The following is a 24478-nucleotide window of genomic DNA, read 5'->3' as shown; positions in this document are numbered from 1 at the left end:
TGAGGTATTAAAGACTTTGAGTTGTCAGCTAGAGTTTGTTGAAGGGAATTTTGGAGTTCTGCAATTTTTCTATGCAAGGTGAATGTGAAAAATGACTTTGCTGATATTTTTTATTATTATTATTTTGCTTTTATTCCTCTTGAAGAAAAAGAATAAAACTTTCCATCTCTGGGCAAGATCAAAAATGCGTTACCATCTTTAGTTGGCATTAGAACAGAAATACAAGTCCGTGAGCAAAACAGAAAAATTTCCACAAAGAAACACAGTTTCTGATTGTTAACGGGAAAATGTGGGCCTTTGAGAAATTTGCTACTGAAATATTTATTTTTGGCCCAAAAGCCACTTTCCCCCCTTTCTTTAAATAGTTTGACAAATATCTTCAGGGTGTTTGGTGGAGGCACCGTTCCAAAGGCAGGTTACCTCTCACAGCTCAGAAGTGGTCTTGTATTTCCAGTTTGGGTTTATCTAATGTCAACTTGCAGCTTCTGAACTTTGCCGAGCAATTAAAATATTATCTGATATTGTATGATGTTTTCCCAGCCTGGGTGTGCTCAGCTTTAATCTGAGCCCAAGATGCTGGGTGCCCTCACGTCTCCCTGTCTCTTTGGTTTCTTGGGCTGTGAGGTGAGGATCAAACTGATGTGAGCTGTGTGTAACAGCCCCTGCTCCTGCGTGTGCCGTGCAGCTCCCAGGCTGTCTGTGGGCACCGTGCCCCTGCTGCTGCCTGCAGTGGTGGCAGTCAGTGCTCTAACCCTGGAGTGTGATGGTGGCGTTGATGGCCCTGCGCTGCTACGTGTGGGCTGTGCACACAGCTCTGCCACGTTTAGGTTGGTGCAGGAGCTGCCCATCCCTCTGTGCCGGCCCTGGTGAGGCTGCATTCAGTGCTGCGTTCACTGCTGGGCTCTCACTGCAAGAAAGACGTGGAGGCCCTGGAGTGCGTTCAGAGAAGGAACGGAGCTGTGAGGGCTGTGGAGCACGCGTCTGATGGGAGCGGCTGGGGGAGCTGGGATGGGTCAGAGTGGGGCAGAGCTCAGGAGAGGCATCACTGCTCCCTGCAGCTGCCTGAAAGCAGGTGGTGGGGATGGGGGTCGGCCTCTGCTCCCTGGTGACAGCGATAGGATGAGAGGTGATGGCCTCACATTGCACCAAGGGAGGTTAGGGATGGATATTAGGAGAAACTTCTCCAAAAAGCAGTGGCACAACTGCCCACAGAGTGGTGGGGTCACCATCCCTGGAGGAGTTCCAGAGCCGTGGGGGTGGGGTGCTGAGGGATGTGGGCAGTACTGGTGGTAGGTGGGTGGTTGGACTACGTGACCTTAGAGGTCTTTTCCAACCATAACAGCTCTACAAGGCATGGGTTGGCAGAACTGGAGATGAGGTGGCACGTTGAGCGCATGTGGGAACCCACAGGCATTGGTGGTGATGGGGGCGCCAAGCTCAGCCCTGCAGGCACATCTCCCCATCACTGGTGGGCACTGGGGGGACACACAGAGTGCTGAGGTATGGCCATCACCTGTCCAGTGTTCCTGCCATGCCTTGGTGGCCAGCCCCAGGCTGGTGACCTCTGCTCAGCACCTCCCTACCCAGTTTGCTGCAGCAGCCCTGCAGCGTGGCACGCTCCCAAGGACAGCAGGCACACTCCCATGTACTGAGCACCGTGTGCCCCATCACTGCAGCCCGTTCCCTGCTCAGCCGTGAGCCCCGTAGTGCGGGGCAGCCCCAGGCTGGGCTGCTTAAGGCCTTGAGCCCTTTTTATTTCAGCAGCCAGGCCTGGAAACCACTCAGCAGCACGGGCTGCCTGGCCAGGGCCATGCGGGCACCCAGCTCCCTGCCCTGAGTTTGTGTTGGCACAGGCTGGGGAACGAAGCTGGTTTAATTGGCAGTTGTGTTTGTGGCCAGGGTGTTATGAAAAGGTTTTCTGTCTCCCTCTGTAAGTTACCCTGAATATGTTTTCATTCTTAATATAATATTCACTTCATTATTAGCTGAAAGAGGCTCTTTTGAGAGAGGGTTTTTTTTTCCCCTCTTCCAAAAATATATTAAACGGTCTCTTCATGCAGCAGCACTCTGAGGGCTGGGATTGTCTGCTGGAGGGGAAGTGAGAAACCCGCTGGTAAATGGGATTTATACAGAAATTCCTTTCTTTCACCGTGCCCCGTGTGCCACAGCCTGCAGGCGCTGTTGGACGGTGCTGTCTGCAGGGAGACCCCCTGGGTGCAGCCCCATGGCACGCTCTTTCTGGTCCTCCAGCAAGCCTCTGCCCTGGCTGTGTGCTCCCTGCCTGTGGGAAAAGCCCTCTGACCTCAGTGTGGGTCTTCTGAGGGCCAAGGCTGGTGCCAGTATTGGGCTTGTGGGGTGCCCAGGGCTGGCCAGCACCCATGGAGCCATAGAATCACCTGAAGGAAGGGATCCCTGGGGATCACTGAGTCCAACTCCTCGCTCCGCACACAACCACCCAAAATTCAAACCACGTTTCTGAGAGTCTTGTCCAAACACTCCTTAAAATCCAGCAGGCCTGGGGCCATGACTGCTGCCCTGGAGAGCCACTGCAGTGTGCAGCCCCTCGCTGGTTAAGAACCTTTTCCCAGCAGCCAACCTGAACCTGTCCTGAGGCAGCTTCGTGCTGTTCCCTCGGGTTCCCTTTCTCTCCCATAGAGGAAGGTGAACCCAGGCGGCAGCATGTTGCTGTCCTGGAGGGTTTGCCACCACCAGAGACCAGCAGCTCCAGTTTGGATCCAGCCTCCACCAAGGGTTGGTTGTTGGGGAGATTTCCCCCAGGTAGGCTGGGCAGCTCTGGCTGAGCACGGAGCCCCACTGCCCCCTTCTGCAGCCAGCAGCAGGGCCTGATGTGCTCGAGTTGCAGGAGGGGCATCCTTGCACACAGCAGCCTAGTGAGGCTGGGGTGTCCCTGGAAGGGTCCTGCTGCCCTGAGCTGCAGTGTTACTGCCGGGGGGGGGCCGGGTGGGAGGAGCAGCATCCTTGCAGACCTCCGGCACCCTTCCTCCTTCCCTGGAACACATTCAAATCATAATTCACACAGCCCTTGCGGTGCTGCTATGAGAGCACAGAGGAGCACGGAGCAGCTGCCCTCCTGCAGCTCATTTTCCTGTTCCAGGAGGGGTATGAACACAGATCCCCTCTGCCTCGGTAGCATTGCAGGAGCTGCAGCACTGCTCCCTCCCTGTGGTCAGCTGCAATCATTCCTTGCCATCCTGCAAAACACATTAGGGATCGTGCCACGCACTGATGAGTATTCAAGACCTGGCTGAAATTGGGAACAATTAGCAGTTGTTTCAGCAAGCATCTGTTTGCCTGTTGCTCTGTCTCGTGGCTGACACAAACAGTGAGCTCCCTGCATGCGGGTCAGACTGGTTGGTGCAAATTGTGGATAAAAGGTGCCCTTGGGAGCAGTTCTGCTTGTGCAAGGTGGGAGACTGGGCAGCTCCCCGTTTCTCAAGCAGCTCTATGTGCACACCTCTGTCATCACAGCCATCCCTCTGCAGACACGAGTGTGTGTGATGGGCACTGTGGTGGCAGGGTGAGCCCCTGCCTGCTGCAGGTGAGCTGTGCCAGCCCTTTGTGCTCGCTGGCAGCACGGCCCTGAGCTGGAGGGCCTGTAGCAGTTTGGGGTGTCCCTCCTTGGTAAGCTGCAGTCAGACGTGGGGGAGCTGTGGAAGTGCTGCTGGTGCTGCACCCGGGTCACTCTGTGGACCTTTCTGTTGCTCATCCACTGCTCGGCTATGAGGTGTGGGAGTGTAAGGGCACACGGGGTGCTGCTCTGGTGGGGGGACCTGCTCAGAGCAGCTGTGTACGGCCGGTGGGATGCAGGCTGTGGTGTGTGGTGCCCCGGCAGTTCAGTTGCCTGGGGTGTGAGCTGGACTGTCCTCATCCCCGGCCATCAGCAGGGAGGCATGGACCCTCTAAAGCTCCCAGACTTTTTTTTTTTTCCTTTTCAAGTGTTTTGGAAAGGGCAAATCTAACTTACCTGCCTTCCATGGGCTTTGCTGCTCTGCCCTCCCCTTTCCTTGCACTCCTCTCGTTTTGGTGTACCCAGCTTCTCCATTGCTCCCATTAAGGAACATCCTTACGGAAGAGGCCATGAGAGCCACGCTGGGCAGACAGGAGGGGTCCAGGGAAGCGTTCAGGGCTGCAGACAAGAAATCTGAGGTGAGTGGGAAAATGGAGGGCCTGGATTTGCTTTAAAACAGGGCTGAAAGCTGCAGCTGGGACCCTGCCCTGGCACGGGGAGCGTTTGACGCACTGCCTGGCTTGGCCAGAGACAGGAAAAGTGAGATTTACAGCTCTGCCTTCCCGCAGTGGGGTGAGGGGGAAACGCCGGAGCTTCCCACACGCAGGGGCTCGGGGTGAGGCGGGGTGCTGTGTGTGCTGTGTGTGTGAGCACAGAGAGGATGGAGGTGGAATGCAGGACGTCCTTGGGAGCTGTCAGGGAAAGGGCTTCCAGTGTGAGCCTCAAGTGTGGCCGCCTCTTGGAAGGACAAATAGGAAAGTGCCGAGTGCCACGGGGACCCGGAGGAATCACAGGGGCTTTCCAGGCAGCGCCGAGCCAGCGTTCCTGAGTGCTTGTTGCCTGCCCTGCGTCGGGTCTGGGTCTCCTTCAGGACAGCCTCAGTGGGTGTTGAAAGCCACTCCTGGCAGCAACACATGCTGGGGACGTGGGGACAGAGCCTCTGAGCCATGGGTTGTGGAGGGACAGCAGAGGGGTGCGGTGTCACTGCTTGAAGGAGGGCTAGATGCAGGCACAGGGGGCGTGAGATCTGCAAGGAGAAGGGGGTGAGGAGAAGGACGGTGGCACGGCTGCTGGGAGTGGTTTGGTTTTCCATGCCCTCACATTTTCCTGCGCTGAAGCACTCATGGGGTGGAAAATGTGGAGGCCTGAAGGGGGGAGAGGGTGGGAGGGGAGTGGGGACAACAAGGCTCCTCTTTTCCAGCGTGTTTGGGCCATGGAATGCCTACCTGGGCAGAGTCCAGTGTGTCCAGTCGTGTTTTTGTAGGACCCAGAGCAAATCTGTGCATGGTTTTGGGGTGGCATGAGCTATGCTGTTGCCATAGCAGGGCAGCCCCGGAGCCCAGCGGGATGGGGACCTGCAGCTGCATCCCAGGGCTTCCCCGGCCTGGCACAGCCTGTCCTGCAGCACCAAACCCACGTGGGTCCCTTGGTGCTATTATGGAATAGGGACCTATGACTGCCTCCTTCCCCCCCTCTCTCCCTTACGGGGTTTTGGGGCAGGCAGAGCACAGCTCTTCGTTCCCAGCTCTGCTTGGAGCTCACACAGGCTGGGGGCACTGGAGGGAGGGCAGCTGGGACCCGTGGCGCTCACTCACATAAGCTGAGGTTCAGCCTGAGCTGCAGACCCACATGTATTCCTGTCCTGGTGTTTGGAGGCACAAGTGCTGCCAGACCTGCTAGCTCTGCTTACCATGCAGGGCTCCAGGGTACATCCCTGCCCCTGGTCCTCTGCCCTCTGAACAGGGCAAGAGGATGACGGCTCTGAAAGCAAGCTCAGGTTGGGTAAAATGCTTGTTATTGCTAACTGTGCCTGCAGGAGGACACTGGTGGCTGTGAGAGGGGTCAGAGCATTCCCTGCTGTTGTCTGACCTTTAAGAAGGGTGGCTGGAGGGAGGGGGCATCCTCTGAAAGATCACTTGTTTCTCATGAACTATTTTGGGCACCATTGGCAAAACCCAAAACTGCTGAGTCCTGTTAAACAAATATTGGAGTTCGGTGTTTTTTTTCCCCGGAGTGTCAGGATTAGTAAGTGAATGGTAAATAGTATTTTTGTTTAACATACCTGAGGGTTTCCATTCCAAATTCCCTCCTCGAGCTCCTGTGCTGCGTTGGGCCCTAAGGAGGCGCAGCCCCATCTTGTGCTGTCGTTCAACTTTGCGTTCTTCAGTGTTTTCTTAAACGTTTGCATCTGGGGATGCCTTGAAGCTCAGTGCATGACGCGGCAGTGCTGCTCAGGTAGCAGCATGCAGCCCTGCTGTGCAGCTTTGGGTTCGGCGCTCCTCAGCGGCTCTGATCTGAGCACACTGCTACAGACCGCGCAGTCACTGCCTGTGTGTGAGCCTGGCTGCAGGCTGCCATGCACGCTGCTGAATGCCCGTGGTGCTCGGGACAGAGGCCAGAGACACAGTTGTAGGACGTCCCTCTGGAGCTGCTCCTCCAGACGCTTTGCAGGTGACGGTCTCATAGCGTGCTCCACAGAGGGGAGGAGGTGAGTGAAGTGCTGATGGAGGAGCCGGATGGGAGAGGAGGAACAGCAGGCCAGGAGCAAGAAGAGACCGAATGTTGGGCTGGAACCACCAGAAAGAGGAAGGGCTGTGACCTGAACACGGGCTGACCTGCGCCAAGGAAGGGAAAGAACCGGCGCAGTGCAGCGTTCCCCAGTGCCAGCGAACTCTGTGAGATGTTGGGGAGAGGACAGTGAGATCTCAGGGATGTGCAAATATCAGCTGGTGTTGCTTCAGCCTTGGCTGCTGCAGCCTGATTGCAAGGCTTGGCCTGAACTCTGCCGGAGAAGCTGAGTTCAGCCCAAAAGCACCAGGAGGAAGCATCAGAATTCTTTCCAGGCCACCCCTGCACCACAGCAGTGCCTGCAGCAGTGGGGGCTGGCCTGGCTCCCCAACGTGTGCTTTGGGGAAAGGTTTCTGCATCCCACTGCCGGAGTTTGCAGCGAGCACGAGGAGGACTTAATGATCTTACAGGTCTCTTGCAATTGATACAACTCTATAAGTCTGTGACATCCTAGCATGTGCATATGGGGCTGCCCAGGGGCTGCTCATGCTTACAGGCATGGGGAAGTTGCAAGGGCTCCACAGATTCAGCACATCCATATTTCACCTCGGTTTGAGCAAAAGGACAGCTTGGCCCATTCAGTAGTAAGTTACTCCAGCACGTTCTGGTCCTCGCAGCCATCTGCTCTGCGATGTGATGCGGGCTCGGACACATCCCTGCCAGGGCTCAGCCCCACCACCCCGGCCCAGTGCAAAATGGTTGGGCTGGAGGAGCGGGGCTGCTGCTGGGGCGGGGGGAGCGGGGCTGCCTGGAGGAGCCCAGATGACAGTGGGGAGCACAGTGCGCAGTATGGGGGCAGGGAGGTGCAGGGACACAGCACTGTGGGGCACAACTCCTGCGGGGACAAAGCGGGCCTGGGGAGCCCCTGCCCACTGCCCTGTGCCGGGGTGCCCCAGTTTGATGTTCCCCCCATCCCGGCCCCGCAGTGGGGCTCGGCCCAGCCCACGTCCTGCCTGGCTCCAAGCTGCCCCGTGCTTCTGCTCTCCTCCTCTGAATTGTATTTATTTATTTATATGGAGATGTAATAAAACTCCAGCAGGAAACGGAGGCGATTCCCTGCCATTCCCCACAAGCCGGCCCTGGGACGGGCTGAACAAGGAGGCACATTGTGCAGCACAGACCTGCCTGCCAGCGCCGGGCTGTGTGCGGGGCTGAGGGGCCCGGGCCAGGCAAAGAAAGAGCCGAGTGTGTGCCTGCGTCGGGCCGGTGCCGACTCCGGCGTGCCGGGAGCACCACGGGGCTGTGGGATGGGGCAGCCTGGGGCTGAGCTCCATTTTGGCACCGCAGGTGGGTGCAGGCACGCTGGAGCGGGCAGGCAGTGGGGCTGGGGATGAAAGGGCTTCTGTGCTAGCCTGGAACGTCACCCGGGAGCACAGCGTTGCCTGCTCCAAACTGCGCTCCTCCTCTGCCTGCTCTGCCAGGAAACTGGGCAGCGCAGAGGGTCAGCCACAGGGCAGTCACCCCATGGCCTGGTCTGGTGGCTGTGACCCATTCCTCCCGGGCTCAGGCAGCTGGCAGTGAGCGACATCCTTTCACCGGCCCATGGGAGGCAGCTGCTGTGAGCAGGGATGTTGCCATCAGTAGGGCTCAGAGTGAACGGCCGCTGCCGAGGCCTGCAGGTGGTGAGTGAGGGGATGGGGGCTGCACGTGGCTCAGCCTGCAGCTCCTCCAGGCTTGCCACCAGTGTGGCTCCTGCTGACCTTCTCCAGCACAGCTCTCACAGCTGCTAGAGTTACCGAAATTACATGCCAAAGGGAAAAGGGAAAAAATCCCAAATCCTCCAGGAAATGTCTTTACAAACCTCCTCTGTGATGCAGCAGAGGCACTGGCATCACTGCCTGGGAGCAGGTGGGCTGTGTCTTGCACGGGGACAGTTGGCACAGCAGGGTTGTCCCTCTGCACCAGGAGACAGGGAAATATTTGGAAGGAGATGGATTCTGGGTCAGGCCATGTCCCAGCTCTGGGCTGGGAGGACATGGATGTAGCTCTGCAGCCCCTCGGGGACCTGCAGCACCTTTGGCACCACCCAGCAGCCTGGCACTGGGACCAGCAGAGGGTGACAGCTGTGCCGTGCCAGGCAGGACATTGGTGTGCAGATGGCAGGGGGTGACATAAGGAGGGGACAGCTCTTCCTGCAGGGGACTCATGCCAGGCTCTGGGTGTTTCAGTACAGAGCTGTAGGGTGTGGAGCTGGACACAGCAGGACCCCCAGGGCTGTGCCCATCACTCTCTGCCCACAGTGCCCGCAGTGCCCTTCCTGGACAAGGCTGCCTGGTTGGTGACATGCTGCACAGTCCCATGAAGCCATAAAAATAGCTGCAGCTTGGGTGTAGGATGAGCACGGCTGTTAATTCCCCCCTGCCAGGGTTCTCGTTGCACTGCTATAATTAATGCCTGAGTCAGGGAAGAAATGGCTTTTCCCTTCTGCTGGTGCCAGCTGGGGCGGGGGCAGTGCCATGAGGTCTCTCTGCTTTGCCCATCTCCCGCCAGTGTCAGGTTCCTGCCCCATTTCCTTGCTGTCTGTCCCCAGAAACCCCCTGCCCTTCCAACCCCACTGCTGCACCCCAACGGGGAGATCCCAGCACTGAGCCACAGAGCCACAGGGTGCAGAGCAGCGCCTGCTTTGCCCCAACCTGTGTTTGCACCGTGCAAGAACAGAAGGGTTCACGCTGGAGGACCACTTGTGCCCCCAGTAATGCTGGCACGGCACAGCATGGCCAGAGAGAGACCCCTCATCCGCATGGTGCCCAAGTGGGTGCCAGCCTGCAGCTGGGGGGGCTCTCCCAGGATGGACCCCTCCAGCTGCTCCCCATCCCATCCGGCCCTGGTGCTGGCATCCCTTTGAAATCGACCCAGCTGGCCTTTCACACAGCTATTCCTGTGAAATTCTTTGGGAAGGGAAAATTTGCTGCCCGGATCCTTGCAGAGCTGCGCCCTCGCCCTCCCTCAGGCTGGCACTGACAGTGCAGGGTCCTTTGGAGCTGAAGGCGCTTTTGGGTCTTTCAGTCCTTACCGCAGCCCCCACCTGAAAGCACCGGGGAGAGCCTGGAGTACCGCAGGCTGTGCCCAGGGTGGAGCAGAGCCACCCTGCAGGGAACGCAGAGCCCAGCGGGTGCGTGGGGCTGTGCATCCCAACAGACGCCCCAGACGCCCCTGCCAAGGTGCAGAACCCATGGGACCGTCTCCTCCTCCACCTCCTCTCCTCCATTGTGCCCCCTGCCCTGCTCCATCGCTCCCACTGAGGCAGAGATTGTCCCCACTGCTGCTGCCACGGGGGATGCCCAGGAATCCCGTGCCCACGTCCCACCCATTCACGTGCTGGGGGCAACTCGCAGCCTCTCCATGCAGCCAGGCAGCGCCAGGCGACTGCTCTCAACCCGTGGCCTTCCCGCTCCTTCCCCCTCCCCTCGCTGAGGATCTCGCACAGGTTTGCAAGCGCTGTTGACGGGAAGAAAGGAAATGGGGCAAAGCTGCTGCCAGGAACCACAGGCTCCTGCCATACGGCCCCGCTCCGCCGGCCTGGATGCTTCGCGGGCAGATTTCTGTGCAGCCTCTGTGATTTCTTTATTCAAGCTATTGATATTGGATTCCCAGCCCAGGGACACTTCCAAAGCCATAAATCTGCCGCGTTGCTCTACCTGCTGTTCTTGTTTTCACTGTGAGGCTTCCAGACCTGCCGGAGACCTCAGCTTCTGTGCGCAGCCACGGTGCCGCGGGCACGGCAATCCGGGCGCGCTCCCCCACGGCCGCCCCGGCGCTCCCCCGGCTGTTCCGCGGGGCTGACGTGCTGAGGACCGCCGGACCCCACGCCGTGCGCCCCGGGCGGGGCCTGGGCATCCCACGGGGCGGCCGAGGGCGCGGGACGGAGGTGAGCGACCGCCGCTCCTCTACGTTGAAAGGAGCCCCTTGACTCCGAAAATCCACGTGTTGCTTTTGGCCGGGCTGCGGCACCCCCTGCCAAGAGCAACAGTTTTACATATTAAAGCAAAATTAAATTAAAAGACATTTATTTGCGAGTTCGCCCCTCATTAACCCTTCGCGGCCCGGAGGCACCGGGAGTTGCGGGCACCGCCGGGCGGCCGCTCGTGCGGCGCTGTCGTAGGAGCGTGTGGGGCCCCAGCGGCAGCGGGACGGGAGGGGCGAGGGCCGGACGAGCGCCCACCTCCCCGCCGGGCCCGCAGCAGCGCCCACGGCTGGGGTTCGCCCCCAGCGCGGCCCGCAGCGCACGCACGAGGGTCGGCGCTTCCCCGCAGCCCCGGGACACCCGCACAGCCCCGCGGCGGCAGGGAGCTGCGGCGCCGCGATTTCCCGCGACCGACGAGCGGCCGCACGCGCCGAACCGCCGAACTTCCGAACCGCGGCCGCCGGCGGGGGATCCGCGCGACCGTCCGGGCCGTCCCCGCCCTTACTCCGCCCCGGGGGCGTGGCGGCGCGGCGCGGGGCGGGCGCGGTGCCGGGCCCTGCGCGGGGCTCGGCGGGGCTCGGCGCGGCGCGGGGCCGCATGGAGCGCGGCGCGGCGGAGGGCGGCGGGCGCTGCCCCGGCGCGGGGCCGCCGCGGGGCGCGGGGGCGCGGAGGCGCGCAGGGGCGCGGGCGCGCCGGGCCATGGCGGCGCTGTAGCCGCGGGTCGGGCCATGGCGGCGCTGCGGCTGCGGCTCGCGCTGTCGCTGCTGTGGCAGTTGGCGGCCGCCGGCCGCGGGCTGGAGCTGGGCGCGCTTGAGGCGGCGCGGGGCCGGGCGGCGCGGTGCCAGCCCGTGGACATCCCCATGTGCCGCGGCATCGGGTACAACCTGACCCGCATGCCCAACCTGCTGGGCCACGAGAGCCAGCGCGAGGCCGCCCTGAAGCTGCACGAGTTCGCGCCGCTGGTGGAGTACGGCTGCCACGTCCACCTGCGCTTCTTCCTCTGCTCGCTGTACGCGCCCATGTGCACCGACCAGGTGAGCGCCAGCATCCCCGCCTGCCGCCCCATGTGCGAGCAGGCGCGCCACAAGTGCGTCCCCATCATGGAGCAGTTCAATTTCGGCTGGCCCGAGTCGCTTGACTGCGGCCGGCTGCCCACCAAGAACGACCCCAACGCCCTCTGCATGGAGGCCCCCGAGAACGCTTCGGCCGCGGAGCCGCACAAGGGCCAGGGCATGCTGCCGGTCGCGCCCCGGCCGTGGCCTCCAGGCTCTGCAGAGGGCCGTGGCCCCAACGGGCTGGGAGCCTGCGACAACCCCGAGAAGTTCCAGTATGTGGAGAAGAGCCTGTCCTGCGCGCCCCGCTGCTCGCCCGGCGTGGACGTCTACTGGTCCCGCGAGGACAAGGACTTTGCCTTCGTCTGGATGGCCGTGTGGTCCACCCTCTGCTTTGTCTCCACCGCCTTCACCGTTCTCACCTTCCTGCTCGACCCGCACCGCTTCCAGTACCCCGAGAGACCCATCATCTTCCTCTCCATGTGCTACAACGTCTACTCAGTGGCCTTCATCATCCGCTCGGTGGCAGGGGCTGAGAACATCGCCTGTGACCGGGAGAACGGCGAGCTCTACATCATCCAGGAGGGGCTGGAGAGCACGGGCTGCACCATCGTCTTCCTCATCCTCTACTACTTCGGCATGGCCAGCTCGCTCTGGTGGGTCGTGCTCACCCTCACCTGGTTCCTGGCTGCCGGCAAGAAGTGGGGGCACGAGGCCATCGAGGCCCACAGCAGCTATTTCCACATGGCCGCCTGGGGCATCCCGGCCATGAAGACCATCGTGATCCTCACCATGCGGAAGGTGGCGGGGGACGAGCTGACGGGGCTGTGCTACGTGGGCAGCATGGACGTCAGCGCGCTGACCGGCTTCGTCCTCATCCCGCTCTCCTGCTACCTGGTGGTGGGCACCTCCTTCATCCTCACCGGCTTCGTTGCCCTCTTCCACATCCGGAAGATCATGAAGACGGGCGGCACCAACACGGAGAAACTGGAGAAGCTGATGGTGAAGATTGGGGTCTTCTCCATCCTCTACACCGTCCCGGCCACCTGCGTCATCGTCTGCTACTTCTACGAGCGCCTGAACGTGGATTACTGGAACCTTCGTGCCCTGGAGCGCGGCTGTGTACCGCTGCCCGGCCGACGTGCGGCCAACTGCTCGCTGGAGGCCTCGGTGCCCACTGTGGCTGTCTTTATGCTAAAGATTTTCATGTCGTTGGTGGTGGGCATCACCAGCGGGGTGTGGGTGTGGAGCTCCAAGACGCTGCAGACCTGGCAGAGCCTGTGCAACAGGAAGCTGGGCGTGAGGACGAGGGGCAAGCCCTGCAGCGGGGTGAGCTGCGGCGGGGTGCACTGCCACTACAAGGCACCCACCGTCATGCTGCACATGACCAAGACGGACCCGTACCTGGACAACCCGACACACGTCTAGCGTGGGGCTGCTGCTCCGCGTGGCACCGGGAGAGTGCTGTGGGTAAGGGCTGAGCCCCGGGGCTGCTGTGGGGTGGAATGGGGGGCGCATGGGTTTGGGCTGCCCACTGCAGTGCCCGGCCCAGGCAGCTCGCTGCTTTTCCTAGGGATCGTTCCGTTGTTGTTGCTGTTGCCAAATCCAGTGACTGTTCTAACGCTTTCTTTGGGGGGGCGGCTGGGGCTGGGGCAGGAAGGGGAATAATCCAGTTCGTGTTTATTTAATTCTGTAATTTATTTTAGATTTTTTTTTTTTTTTTTTTAATCATTAGCTGCGAGGAATGGAAAAAACAATAAACCCTGGATGTGTTATTTCAACCGAGCCTCGTGCTGTGTGCAGGAACAGAGGGGCTGAGGGTGGCCGTGCAGAGCTCACCAGTGCTGTGGTGCAGGCAGCATGCAGGGCTGACCTGGCTGGGTGATGGGGAGCAGCGCCCAGAGGAGTCAGGACAGCCCTAACCCCAGTACTGCATCCCAACTGATCCACCAGCACAGATCCTCATGTAGTGAATAATGTTTTCCGCTCAGTGCTCGATGCTGAGTGGTGTTGGTTGGAGCTGTGGGGCTGCTGTGCCATCGCAGTCTTGGTGCAGTGCGGGGCCGGGAGCCCAGTGCTGGGCTGGGGGACAGGGTTTGGCCTCGGTGTGCCAAGCAGCAGCTTGAGGTGCGGGTCATGGAAACTTCTGGGCAGCTTTATTTATCCCCTGCTCCGGTTACCATCCCATCTCGCCTTCCCCATTGTCCCAGGGGAAACTCAACCCTCAGCTGGTGCTGCCGGGCCGGGGCAGGAGCTGTGCGTCTCTGGTGGAGCTGCCCAGGGAGCCAGGGAGAGCTGTGGCTGTGGGGTGCCTGTGCCTGGCTACAGCCTATGGGCTCCCAGTGCCAGCCCATGGGCCCAGCCCTGCAGTGGGCAGGGGTTGCGGGATGGAATGGAAGTCTCTGTCCTCTCATTTCTAGCTAGTGAGCAGCACGCGGCCTGCTTGTCCCTCATCATCTGTGTGCAGCTGCCTTGGCACACACAGGTTGGTGCCCACCATTCCTTGGCACCAGTCCTGGTGGCCCAGAGCCCCAATAAGAGCTGCAGGCTCAAGGTGTGTCCTGTAGGGGCCGTGTCCTCTGTGTGCACCCAGCCCCAGCTGCTGCTGGCAGGCCGGGCCGGCGCCACGGTGAGCATCTGCACCGAGCACCCCGTGCTGCCCAGGTCGCTCCCAGCTCGTTGGTGCCCAGCAGACATCTGCCGTGGGGCTGGAGAAGTCGCACAGGCTGTGCTGGGGGCACTGCAGCATCATGCGGCCACGAAGGGGCAACAGTGGAGGCCCACAGTTGGGCTGCGAGCCCAGCCCAGCCTGCAGCCGGGATGGGACGCAGCCCTTCAGTGCTGCACCGCAGCGCTGAGCGAGGCTTTGTGTGCACATCGCCACCGCGATTGATGTTGGGAAGCGCCTTTAATCCGCTCTCCACCGCCCCTGGGGGTGTTGGGATGTGGGGAGAAGTTGAGCGATGGATCTGAGAAACCCTCTGCTCCCCCGGGAGCAGCGCTGGCGGCAGCGCACAGAGCGGAGCAGCAGGCAACATGGAGGGGCAGCAGTGGGCGTGCAGCACTGCGCAGGAGCTCTGTGGCACCACGGCAGCCGTTGGTGCCCAGTGAGTCGCTGCGGGGGCACCGTGCGATGGTACTGGGCGCTCCAGTGGTCAGCCCCATCCCTGGGCAGGGATCTCTGCCTGGTGCCCCGTTGCTGGGCCAAGGGGTTGCGGCCTCCCAGCTGCCATGGAGGGGCGGTGTGGGCAGATAACGGGGCTGAGACCGGGGTTGGGAGAGTCAATATTGGCTCAGGGATAGACTCCAAAGTCCGGTGCAAGGCGGGCTGGGCAGGAGCTGCTCACCTGGGCCAGGGCTGGTGACCCAGGCCCCGGCACTCCGCACTCGAAGCCTCTTTGGGGCTGAGCCCTGAGCTACGCTGAGCCCCAGATCGCGCTGCACCATGAGCCCGAGCACAGACACACGGCAGTGATGGCGGGGGGCAGCTCTGTGTCCTGCTTGCATCCCTGCGGTCGTCCAGCTCCTGCGTGGCTCTCGGAGCCCGTTGGGACAGCCTGCCCTTGAGCACCCTGCCTCTTGCCAAGCCTCGCTGCCTCTCAGGCACTCGCCCAGATAAGCTCGTCCTGCTGGGCCCCAACTATCAGCAGCACGGGGCCGCCGGCGCCTGACCAGCGCCTGTCCACCGCCTGCTATCAGCCCCGGCGGCCCGGGCGGCTCCTCCGCAGCCCCAGGAGCTCGGTGCGGTCCCGCTGGCCACCGTGGCTCAGCCCTGTTGGGTCCCAGGCCCGGCCCGGCGTTGCAGTGGGTGCAGCGGGTGCCACGGCCGCCCACTGGCCGAGTGACGGCTATTAATAGGGTCTCACGGGGCAGTAATGCCATGCAGGGCTGCTATAAAAAGCAGGGCTTGGAAAAGGTCTCGCAGCAGATGCTGATGTGAGGACTCCACGCCGAGGCCTGGAAACATCCCAGCCTGGATCACGCTCCGGTTTGCCCGGGTCCTGTTGCACACCCAGCAGTGAACCCCTGCTTGCGGCACGGCCGTGAGGTTTCTCTGCGCAAACAACGTTTATCCGCTGCCTGTAACGTTGAAGCCCCCAGACCCAGCGGGGCTCCTCAGCCTCACTCTGCCCAACTGCCAGACCCCACCGCAGCTCGGGGGGCTGCGCTTGGTGCCGCAGCGTGACAGCGCTACCCAGGAAAGCACCGCCCTCTTGTTCCTGTGGCACTGGGAGAAGTGCAGGAAAACTGGCAAACACCCTCACTTGAGAGCTGCTGGGCGTACATCAGCACCAGCTCCTTCCCCTGCTTCTGAAGCTCAGCAGAGCAGCATCCCAGCCCTGCTGGTAAGGGATCTGACGGCTGTTTGGTCAGACACACACAGAACAGGCCTTGGCCATCTCAGGACTGCAGCAAAGACAGCCGTGGTTGCAAAATGCCAGCGCAGGGCACACAGCTCCATGCTGCACATTAACCTGCTGTCAGCGCAGCTTCGCACCAGCTTTGCGTGAACGTGGCCCCAGCCATTTCCACCGCCTGGAGCAGAGGCACGGTCAGGGGCCGCTGCCACCCAACCTGAGCAGCATTTGGCCCAGAAGTGCAGAGCTGTGAGCTGGCCTGATGCAGCTCAGTGCTCCTCTGGGCCTCTTGGTGGGAGCTCCAGCAGGTGCGAGGCCGCCGTGCTGCAGGAGCAGAGGATACCACAAAGGACACGCTGCGAGCCGGCTTTACAAACACAAGTACATAATGTTTATTTTTCATTTTCCAACTTATTACAAGTACAGCCCTTAGGAGAAACCCCCCTCCCCCCACAAATGACATTTATTTTTAAAAAACGTACGGTTCCAAAGGTTTCACTGTGTAGGACCTGCAGAAAATGTTCTCTATTAACAGGACAAAACATGGCCTCTGATGGGGACGTGCGAGATACAAACGTCAGTGCTACTCCATGGGGCAGGAGCTGAGGCTGGGGTGGGGGGAGGTGGCTGGAAATGTGTCTTGTGGCTGCAGCCTTCAGCAGTCAGAACTGAAACAAATACCTGTTAACAAAACAACAAACCAAAAACTCCACAAAACTAGGCTGCGACTTGTCACCGAGGATCCTTTTATTCTCAAATCACAGGAGCTGCAACTGCTGCTTCCGTTTTTCCATGTCACAAAGCCGGGACAGAGCAGCCCTGTGGCTAGTTTGTTCCAAACTGCAGAACTCCATAATAAAAAGTTCAAGCCCTGATTGTATGATCAAAATCTGTCATGATGGAGAGGTGATTAAAGAACACTCTTTTCTTAGAGAAAAGCCAGTGTGCCGAATGGCAGAACCCACTGCTGGGACACGGCCAGCGCGGGGCAGCCTGAGGCACCAAGGGCGCAAGGGAGGTGAGCTAAGGGAGGTGTGACTGCAGGAGATGAGAGCACGGCTGGAGTGGGACTGGGGACCCTCACGAGTGCCCCGGTGCGACCCCAGCTACTGATAGGAAAATGAGTTTTCAGAGGGGGAAAATATACAGCAAACACCATTTGATATAAACTGTACATGTGCCAAAGCAAGACAACGGTATCTTACAGGTGTTCTTTATACAAGATCACAGCTAGAAACAAGCCACTTTCAATTACTAGAAAATTAATTTAAAAAGTTAAACGTAACATGTTTCTGCTGCTCCCCTTACCCTTGAGCTCCCCAGGGGTGTGCAGAAAACCATGCTCTCCCGTATGCTTCTGGCACTCGGTTCATCCAAAGGGCTACGACTGCGTGCTGGTCAAGGTGAGCAGGGAAACCTGCTGCCTACTCTGCCACCTCGGCACAGAGCTGAGCTCGGAAGACCCCTCTGGAGCACAACAACTCCAGAGATCACTCCCCGAGAAGAGAGGGGGGAAAAGCGAGAGCACCTCGAAGCCAATTGTGTTAGGATGCTGGTGAAAGCTGTGTCTCCATAAACGTAAGTGCTTGCTCGCTACGCGGCCCTGCAGCAGGGGCTCAAAATTAACACCATATAAATATATACATACAAGAACTAGCAGCCCATTGGCCTGGTCGCACCCAGTCTGTCCGTGGAGCAACACAATCCCTCCCTGCACAGCTCGGGGCCGATCTCACAGTGCAGGCAGCAGAGCCCGAGGCAGCGGCAGGGCTGGAGCTGGAGTAGGCTTCGTGCTCCCCTGCCCAGTCAGGCTTTGGCCAGGCCTTTCCTTCGCCCTCCCGCCTTCCCCTCCTGGAAGGACAGACACATATCATCTCTGTGTAATTTGCAGGAAGCAGTTAAGTCATCTCCGCTCGCTCAACGGATGACAAAATATTTGAGGAAACTGCAGAAAAATTAAAGTTAAGATGGGCCAAAGGAAAGGCTGGATTAATAGCAAAGTGCCCTGCTGCTTCTTTACTCCCTCCAGACAACCCATCCTGCTGCCCAGCAGCACCAGAAGGCCTGCTCCAGCTCTGGCTCTCCCCCTGGTCCCCCCTCCCCCCTCCCGCCATCCCTCACTTCTTCCTTCTCCGCCCCCGGGAATGCTCGAGGGGCTCGGACTCACTGTCCCCTTCCTGCTCCTCCAGTCCCTGGCAACCAGCAGAGAGCTTCTTGCGTTTTCTGCGTGCGTAGGTGTGGCCAGGCAGGTGCTTGTGCACCATGTCGATCAAACACTGTTCCGTCTTCTCCAGGCAGGACAGTACGTGACTCCCGTTCTGGTTGTAGCGCTCAGCGTTGGAGAACACCTGCTTCATGTCAGAGAGGAACTCCTGCACGGAGCGGTAATTGCCACAAGAGCACTTGCTCTGCATAGTCTGGAAGTCCATGGGGTTGCTGATGACCTCACAGTAATCTTCGGCGTCTTCTGTGGTCACTGGCTCCCTGATGAATGAAGAGCCACAAAGAGGAAGGAAATGAGCAGCTCTGGCCCTGCACAGTGCAGAGCTGCCAAGCGTGAGCAGCAGCCCCAGCACACCCCACCACAGTGCCATCGCAAACCACACGCCTCGAGAGCAGCAGACAGGTCAGCCCTGCAGTGGGCGCAGCACTGGTAACAGGAAGGAGGGCGGTGCAGGGAGCGGCGCGCGGCTCGACGGCTCTGTGCACCACTGCCCACAAACCCGGGGGCTGCTGAAAACCGATCCCAGCCTCCTGCCCTTGTCCCACAACCGATCGCATTGCTATCCTGCACCAGAGGAACCCCAGGTCTCCAGTCCAGCAGAGAACTGAGACCACGGTGATTTCTATTGGAGCAACTTCTAATGGAGCACTTCTCCCCAAGTGTCACTTGCTACACCTAACACAGGATGCACAATTCACAACCAGCCAGTGGATCCAGCAGGACCACAGCATGGCGCCCCACAGTCCTGTGTGCACGCAGGAGGCCGCCTCCCCTCACCTGAAGGGCCAGCTGAAGCGGTACTTGATCAGCTTGCTGAGGATTTCCTCACACTTCTGCAGCTCGAGGCTCTGGCGACGCGCTGTCTTCCTTGTTTGAAGGACCTGCCCACACAAAGGAGGGATGCTGTTAAAAGGAGGGGAACCACCATGAGCTTCAGCGTTCAGCAAACAATATCTAGGGTGAAGCAGCTAGTTCCTAGCAGAGCTTTTCTTTTCAATCCTTTTGCTCACAAGCCAGCGCTTCGTGGTGTGGGAATATACAGAAGTACTGCAGGAAAAAACTTCTGGTCTTTCAAATGTAGCCATCTTCCACAATAATCGAAAGTGCTCTGCTGTGGGACCTTTGATAGTAACAGCCAAGACATGTGGAGGGGGCCTGAGTTACAAAATGGGAGCCCCATACAGAAGCTCTGATGGGAATAGATCACAAGCAGCCTCTCTTCTCACTGGGGGCAGCAAGCTTTTTCAAGATAGGTTCAAAGACAACACGGTCAAAGCAAGCAGCCAAAGAATACAGACAGCAAATGCAGAGTGTAAATTCCCTCTATGAGCCCCTGGCGGACAGCATGTGAGAGGCAGAGGGAGACAGCACTTGTGTTGCTGTACTGACAGGCCCATCGTAGAGCCTACTCTGCCATCTTAAATACCAGAGAGCAGCTGATGCCTCCAGATTGCTGTCCTGTACACAGGAGTGACACAAGGTCAGTCGTTTGCCTGCAGAGCTGTAGGTCAGCACAGGGAGATCTCCTCGGCTCTGCCACACGGCTCACAAGGCATCGCACTGCTTGAGGTATGTCTGTGATGGGAAGGCTCCAAAACACATGGAGACGTTCCTGAACAGCTTTCATCTCTTCACAGGACAAACAGTTCATGGAAGAGCCCTGGGCAGTTTTTCAGAGCTCCTGACCAAGCTGCTCCCTAACATTTTTCCCCACCTGAGTATTTCACTGAGCTCACTATGCTCACGGGGGGAGCCCGTGATGAGCTTGCTGGTTTGGTTGCCCTCCACTCTGTAACATGGACCAGACTGAAGGATGCTGCAGATCCGGCAGCCAGCCCACTCACGATCAGCACAAGAAGCTTGAAGACATGATGGAACCACTCAAGAAGAGTGGCAGGGTACACAGGCAGCACCACCACTGCTGCTCAGCAGACAGATGGCAGATGGAGCAGGAGCTGTGACGCAGCCCGTGCAGCTCTGGTATCCTCACGTATGTGCTGCAGTGTGGCCCTCCCCAGGACAACCAGCACAGCACGCACGCACAAGATTGCTCTGTTCAGGAACAGAAGGTTTTATTCTTTAAATGTCAAGTGAAACCTAAGCCAGCTGAATTATGTCCTGGAGGTTGGAGAGTGACCATACGCACAACAACTGTCAGAAAATGGCCAAGGCTAGGGAGTGAGGGTCCTACATTGCTGGCATTCTCTGACCATCCAGGACCTCCTCGATCCCCCCACCTCTCTGCAGAGACATATGGATGCTATTTAAAACCCTTTAACAAGCTGCAGGCTGCCTGCTAATCAAGGGGGACAATGTGTGAAAGCGGCTGGGGAAAGATGCCTGGCATATCTCTGCTCCGTGTGCACCGGGCCCTTAAGGATATGACTCCTTTGTTAACCCACCCGCAGCCCAGCACAGGTTTCACAGTACAATTCAGGGCATTTCTTTGGGAAGGGGAGGGGAGGAAGCGTGACACCTGTTTCGTTTATAACTCATGATGTGAGCAGCCCCCGGGGAGCAATTTGGCTCTTACCAGCTCATCAATGTCTGCGCTGTTGACAGGTGCAGCCCGCTGCCGGGGTCCCCTGGCAGGGTGCAGCGACTGCTTCTTCCTTTGGTGCCTTCCCTGCCTCGAGGAGTACATGGCTGTGCTCTGCTTGCCGCGGGCGGCCTTTCTGGGTCTCACTGAAACACATAAGCCAGTGGCTTAGAGGAATGGGTTAATCTGGAAGCAGAGATCACAAGCCCTTTGCACAGCGGCAGCGCCAGGCAGCCTCACTCACAGCACAGTGAATGCAGGGATGATGGCGGTGACCCGGCTTTCTGTCACCATCCTCACTCAGCACACGCCCCTGTCAGCTGTGCTCTATACCCTCTCCAGATGAGCTATGCTGGTAACAGCCCACATCCAAAAAAAGGCCACTGCTGTCTGGCAGCAGCTTTCTAAGGGTGGCCATGCATGCCAGCTTCCAGCAAACCCCAGCTTCTGCAGGACATCTGGAGGCTTTCAGCTGCTCTGCCCCAAAGCTTTGCTTTCTGTCTGAGCGTTGCAGTAAAGACCTGCAGAATGAAGCGCTGAAACCCTGCTGTATCCAGACTTGAAGGATGGTGAGGGACAGACATTTGTTTTAAATGTGACTGCAACATCCTTTCAGAAAGCATCGGGTGCAGAAACCTGCAGACCTCCTTCGGGTTCCCACTGCCCCTCAGGGTGCTCTGCCAAGTGCTTACAAGTGGCCCACACAGAGGGTAAGCCAGTTGCTAAGCCCCCCTGAAAAGTGAACTGCGTGCAGAGGGAGTGTCGTGTTACTGCAGCGGGGAGCTGTGAGTGGGAAACAATGGGATTTTATTCCCCAAGACAGGAGCTGCTGCGTTGCGTCCCACAGAAGCGCTCTGTGTGCGAGTCTGCCTGTCAGAGCGCTGCGCCCATGGAGACAAGCACGGCGTTGAAGGCCCTCGCCTTAAGTTTCTCTCTGTACCAAGGGAACGTGTAGGTCTTCCTCCCCAGCCAAGCTCCTTCCATCTGGTCAGAAGGGTCTGAGCAAGCTGCATCCAGCGTGCTGCAGCGCTCCATCTGCAGCCTCTAATCCAGCCCTGCCCAATAAATCATCCCTCCCAGCCCCCCTGCGGGAGCAGCGCGTGTCAGGGCAGCGGGCCGCCTGCCTGCTGTCACTCCTGCTTGTGTGTCAAGCGTGAGGCATGTGTTAGATGTCTGACAATCCAACATTCTAGGTTATATCCCTCAGGATAAACGCCACGAGGATTAATGGGACTTCTCTATTAAAACAAAAGTTTTCCACAGTGACCTTTCCACGTTAATGCTCTTTAAAACCACGGGGTTGCATTTAGTGCTTTATTTTTAGTGACTGTAACCCTTATGCTATTGTTTGGAAACCTTGGCTTTGCTCCTGACTTGGCTGCGCAACATCGGCTGAACATACTCCAAGTGTGGACATGGATACACCACAGAACAACAAGCAGCACGCATAGCCAGGGTATCAGTGAACACCCCTGAAACCAGAATAAAGCAGGCAAATCGAGACTGATAGACCCGGATGGAAACCCCTGAAAGAATACAGGATAATCCTTGGGGTCCTGGTCTCTGAATTTCACCATCTGCCCTGGTTAGGACAGGCTGAAGCTAATTTTATGTCAGTCAAGGACATTTTGACAGAAAGCAAAAGCTGGCTGTGTGCTGTTCTGAGACTGAGCTGCTCATTGCACCAAGTTGCCCAAACAAGACGGAGTCAAACTCCCTTAAAAACAAAGTCAACATGCATACCAGAAATTGCACTGCACGCTGGGGTAGGCAAGTAGTCACTGATGAGTCTAGAAAATGTTATTTCACTCCGCTCAGGAGTGAGTCAGCTGTGTATCCTGAGTGGTCTCTATGCAACCAACAGGTGCTGGCTGCCCAGGCCCTGCTGCACTTTGACTACTGTGCCTTCCCACGGGAACCAACAGATGAGGTCCTGGTCTGACTACTTAAAAATGGCCCCTTTCCACTAGAAATCCTGCATGTAAGGTGCTACGAGCTTGTGCTAGGAAGGGAAAAAGCAAGAGCAGTAGAGTGTTGTGGCCAAAGCTCCAGTTTTCCAAGACACACTGCAGGCACAGACTGCCAGTACCAATTACAGGTAATGCTGTTCCCTAGACTTCCCTGCTGCAGCTTCTGCTGATGCTGAACGGGTGTCTGCAGTGTTCCAAGGAGAACAACAGTTCACAGAAGCGCTATCTTTGTCACAAAGGGAAGGGAGTTCACTCCAGCTCCCCAGGGAAAACACAATCACAGACTTCCCTTGTGCAACTCCCTATTTCCTAGTAAGAACCTGTTTCATGTGAAAGCACAAGTCTAAAATTGGATCAATTCTTTGAACACTGAAGGCATAGTCTTAATATTCTCTGTTAATTTCCCGCATGGTCAAAGCCTTACGTTTCAATCCAGCGACTTCATAATCTTCTTCTTCCTCTTCTTCTTCCTCAGCATCTTGCTCATCAGAAGCTTCCTCACCTTCTTCACCTTCATCTTCAGCAGAATCCTCTGTGTAGTTCCTAGAGCACGGCAGGTAAACACATGTGTTGTACCAGGACCTGGGAATGAGGAGCCCTGGGCCCCCCGTACTGTTTGCTCACACACAGACTTGACCACCTCAGTGTGTAAAATAAACATCCCGACTCAAACTGAAGTGATCCAGTGAAATACACAGTGAAATACAAGTTGTAGCTACAGCTAAAAGAACACTTCCCGGACTACAGCTGGAACACCCCAACAGCTGAATCTGTGTCTTTTCTCCCTTTTCCCCCACTCCTGTTCTAGATAACCATGTGATAATAGATTTTGACATTGAGACTGCTGCACAATTCTCCTCTCTGTGAACAAGTGCTGCTGTTTCACCCTGGTTTGCAAGCCTCGCTTGAGGAGTTTCACAATGGTTTTACTTTGGGCTGTTTTTTTCCCCTTTGGCTCCTGCTGGAGTATTTCCCCGTTATTGCTTTCCCCTGTCACTACAGGAAACAGACCTTGTTTAGTGTTATTCACAGCTAAACTTCACGTATTACTGAGCAAATATCAGTTCAGACTTCTTACGTGCTGGCATCAAAGCCACAAAGACCCTGCCCAGGACAGTTCTAACTTTCTGCATGTGTCTGTTAAAGCATTCTAACCATAATAAACACAGGAAAACAAAGCAGCACACATAGGCAGATGGGGACAAAGGCAAAGCTATTGTGGGAGTCTCGGTCCTCTGGAGACAAGGGAGCTTGAGCAGTAAATGGAATAAGAATTAGCTCCCACAATAGAGCAGGGCATAAGTCTTTGCAGGCCAGCATTTTTTCCCCTGCCTGAGCTAGGAAGACAAGAGCAGAAGGCAGGTAACAAGACAGGTGTTACCCCACCTGATGGCTCTCATCCAGCAGCCAAGCAGCTTGCAGGTGACTCCACCACATCAAAGCAACTACGATCGCAAGCTAGAACAGCTGCATTAAAGCCCTGTCATTCTGGAACAAGCCTGATGAATCCTTAAATGGTGCCCAGGGAGTTAAGTAATACTTTTAAGGCTGTGCACCACCTGTACACTACAAGTTTGCACGCCTCCTATTGTGCTGCCATTCTGGATGAAAGGATCTGTTGACTGCTTATGCATTAGGTGCTATTTGATAGCCTCACCTTGCTGACAAGCAGGGAGATGCAGCATTGCAATTAGCTTACAATATAGGCAGAAAAATACATTTTGCATACATTTAACTTCCAGCCTACAGCAATTCACAAAGCAATTCAGCCCCTTGCTGTCAGGAAACAGCTACTCAATTCTGCTGCACACAACAACTTTGATTCCTCCTCAAATCATATCATCTCCACAATCTATAATGGATCCTACCTCACAAAAGTGCCGATGTTCATCAGGCCAAAAGAAGTGCCAAGGTGGCATTTCATTATCTGATTTTTAGTAGCACACAGGGGCTGAGCTGCAGCCTGGAGTAGTGTCTGCTTTAATTAGATGAGGCCACAAGAATAACTTAGCCCAGGGCATTAGAGTTGCAGTGCTACCCACTACAATCCCATGAAAAAGGAACTCAACTAGTTGCTCAGGTGAACAAGACAGTCTCTAGTGCATAAATTTTGGT

At 57.7% G+C, this 24478-nt stretch overlaps 2 protein-coding genes across 3 annotated transcripts in view; one reads left to right on the top strand and one right to left on the bottom strand.

The window, feature by feature from the left end:
* Positions 1-10948: 10948 nt before the first annotated feature.
* Positions 10949-12700, top strand: FZD9 (frizzled class receptor 9; the record flags this gene model as incomplete). The annotated part of the gene is made up of 1 exon (XM_079545149.1): positions 10949-12700. The coding sequence occupies one exon, from the start codon at positions 10949-10951 to the stop codon at positions 12698-12700; it is 1752 nt and encodes a 583-aa protein (XP_079401275.1).
* Positions 12701-17747: 5047 nt separating this feature from the next.
* Positions 17748-24478, bottom strand: part of BAZ1B (bromodomain adjacent to zinc finger domain 1B) — a gene marked incomplete at both ends in the record, with an annotated part of 50294 nt that continues 43563 nt past the window's right edge. For both annotated transcript variants that reach the window (XM_079544973.1, XM_079544974.1), the window contains 4 exons: positions 17748-18114; positions 18632-18735; positions 20388-20539; positions 22788-22906. In XM_079544973.1, the coding sequence (XP_079401099.1) occupies positions 17748-18114; positions 18632-18735; positions 20388-20539; positions 22788-22906 (742 nt within the window). The remainder of the gene's footprint in view (positions 18115-18631; positions 18736-20387; positions 20540-22787; positions 22907-24478) is intronic.

This window comes from Tetrao urogallus (genome assembly GCF_951394365.1).
Source record: "Tetrao urogallus genome assembly, chromosome: 20".
NCBI lineage: Eukaryota > Metazoa > Chordata > Aves > Galliformes > Phasianidae > Tetrao > Tetrao urogallus.
Note: the sequence above shows the minus strand (reverse complement) of the source record. Positions and strands in the feature narration are given on the sequence as shown.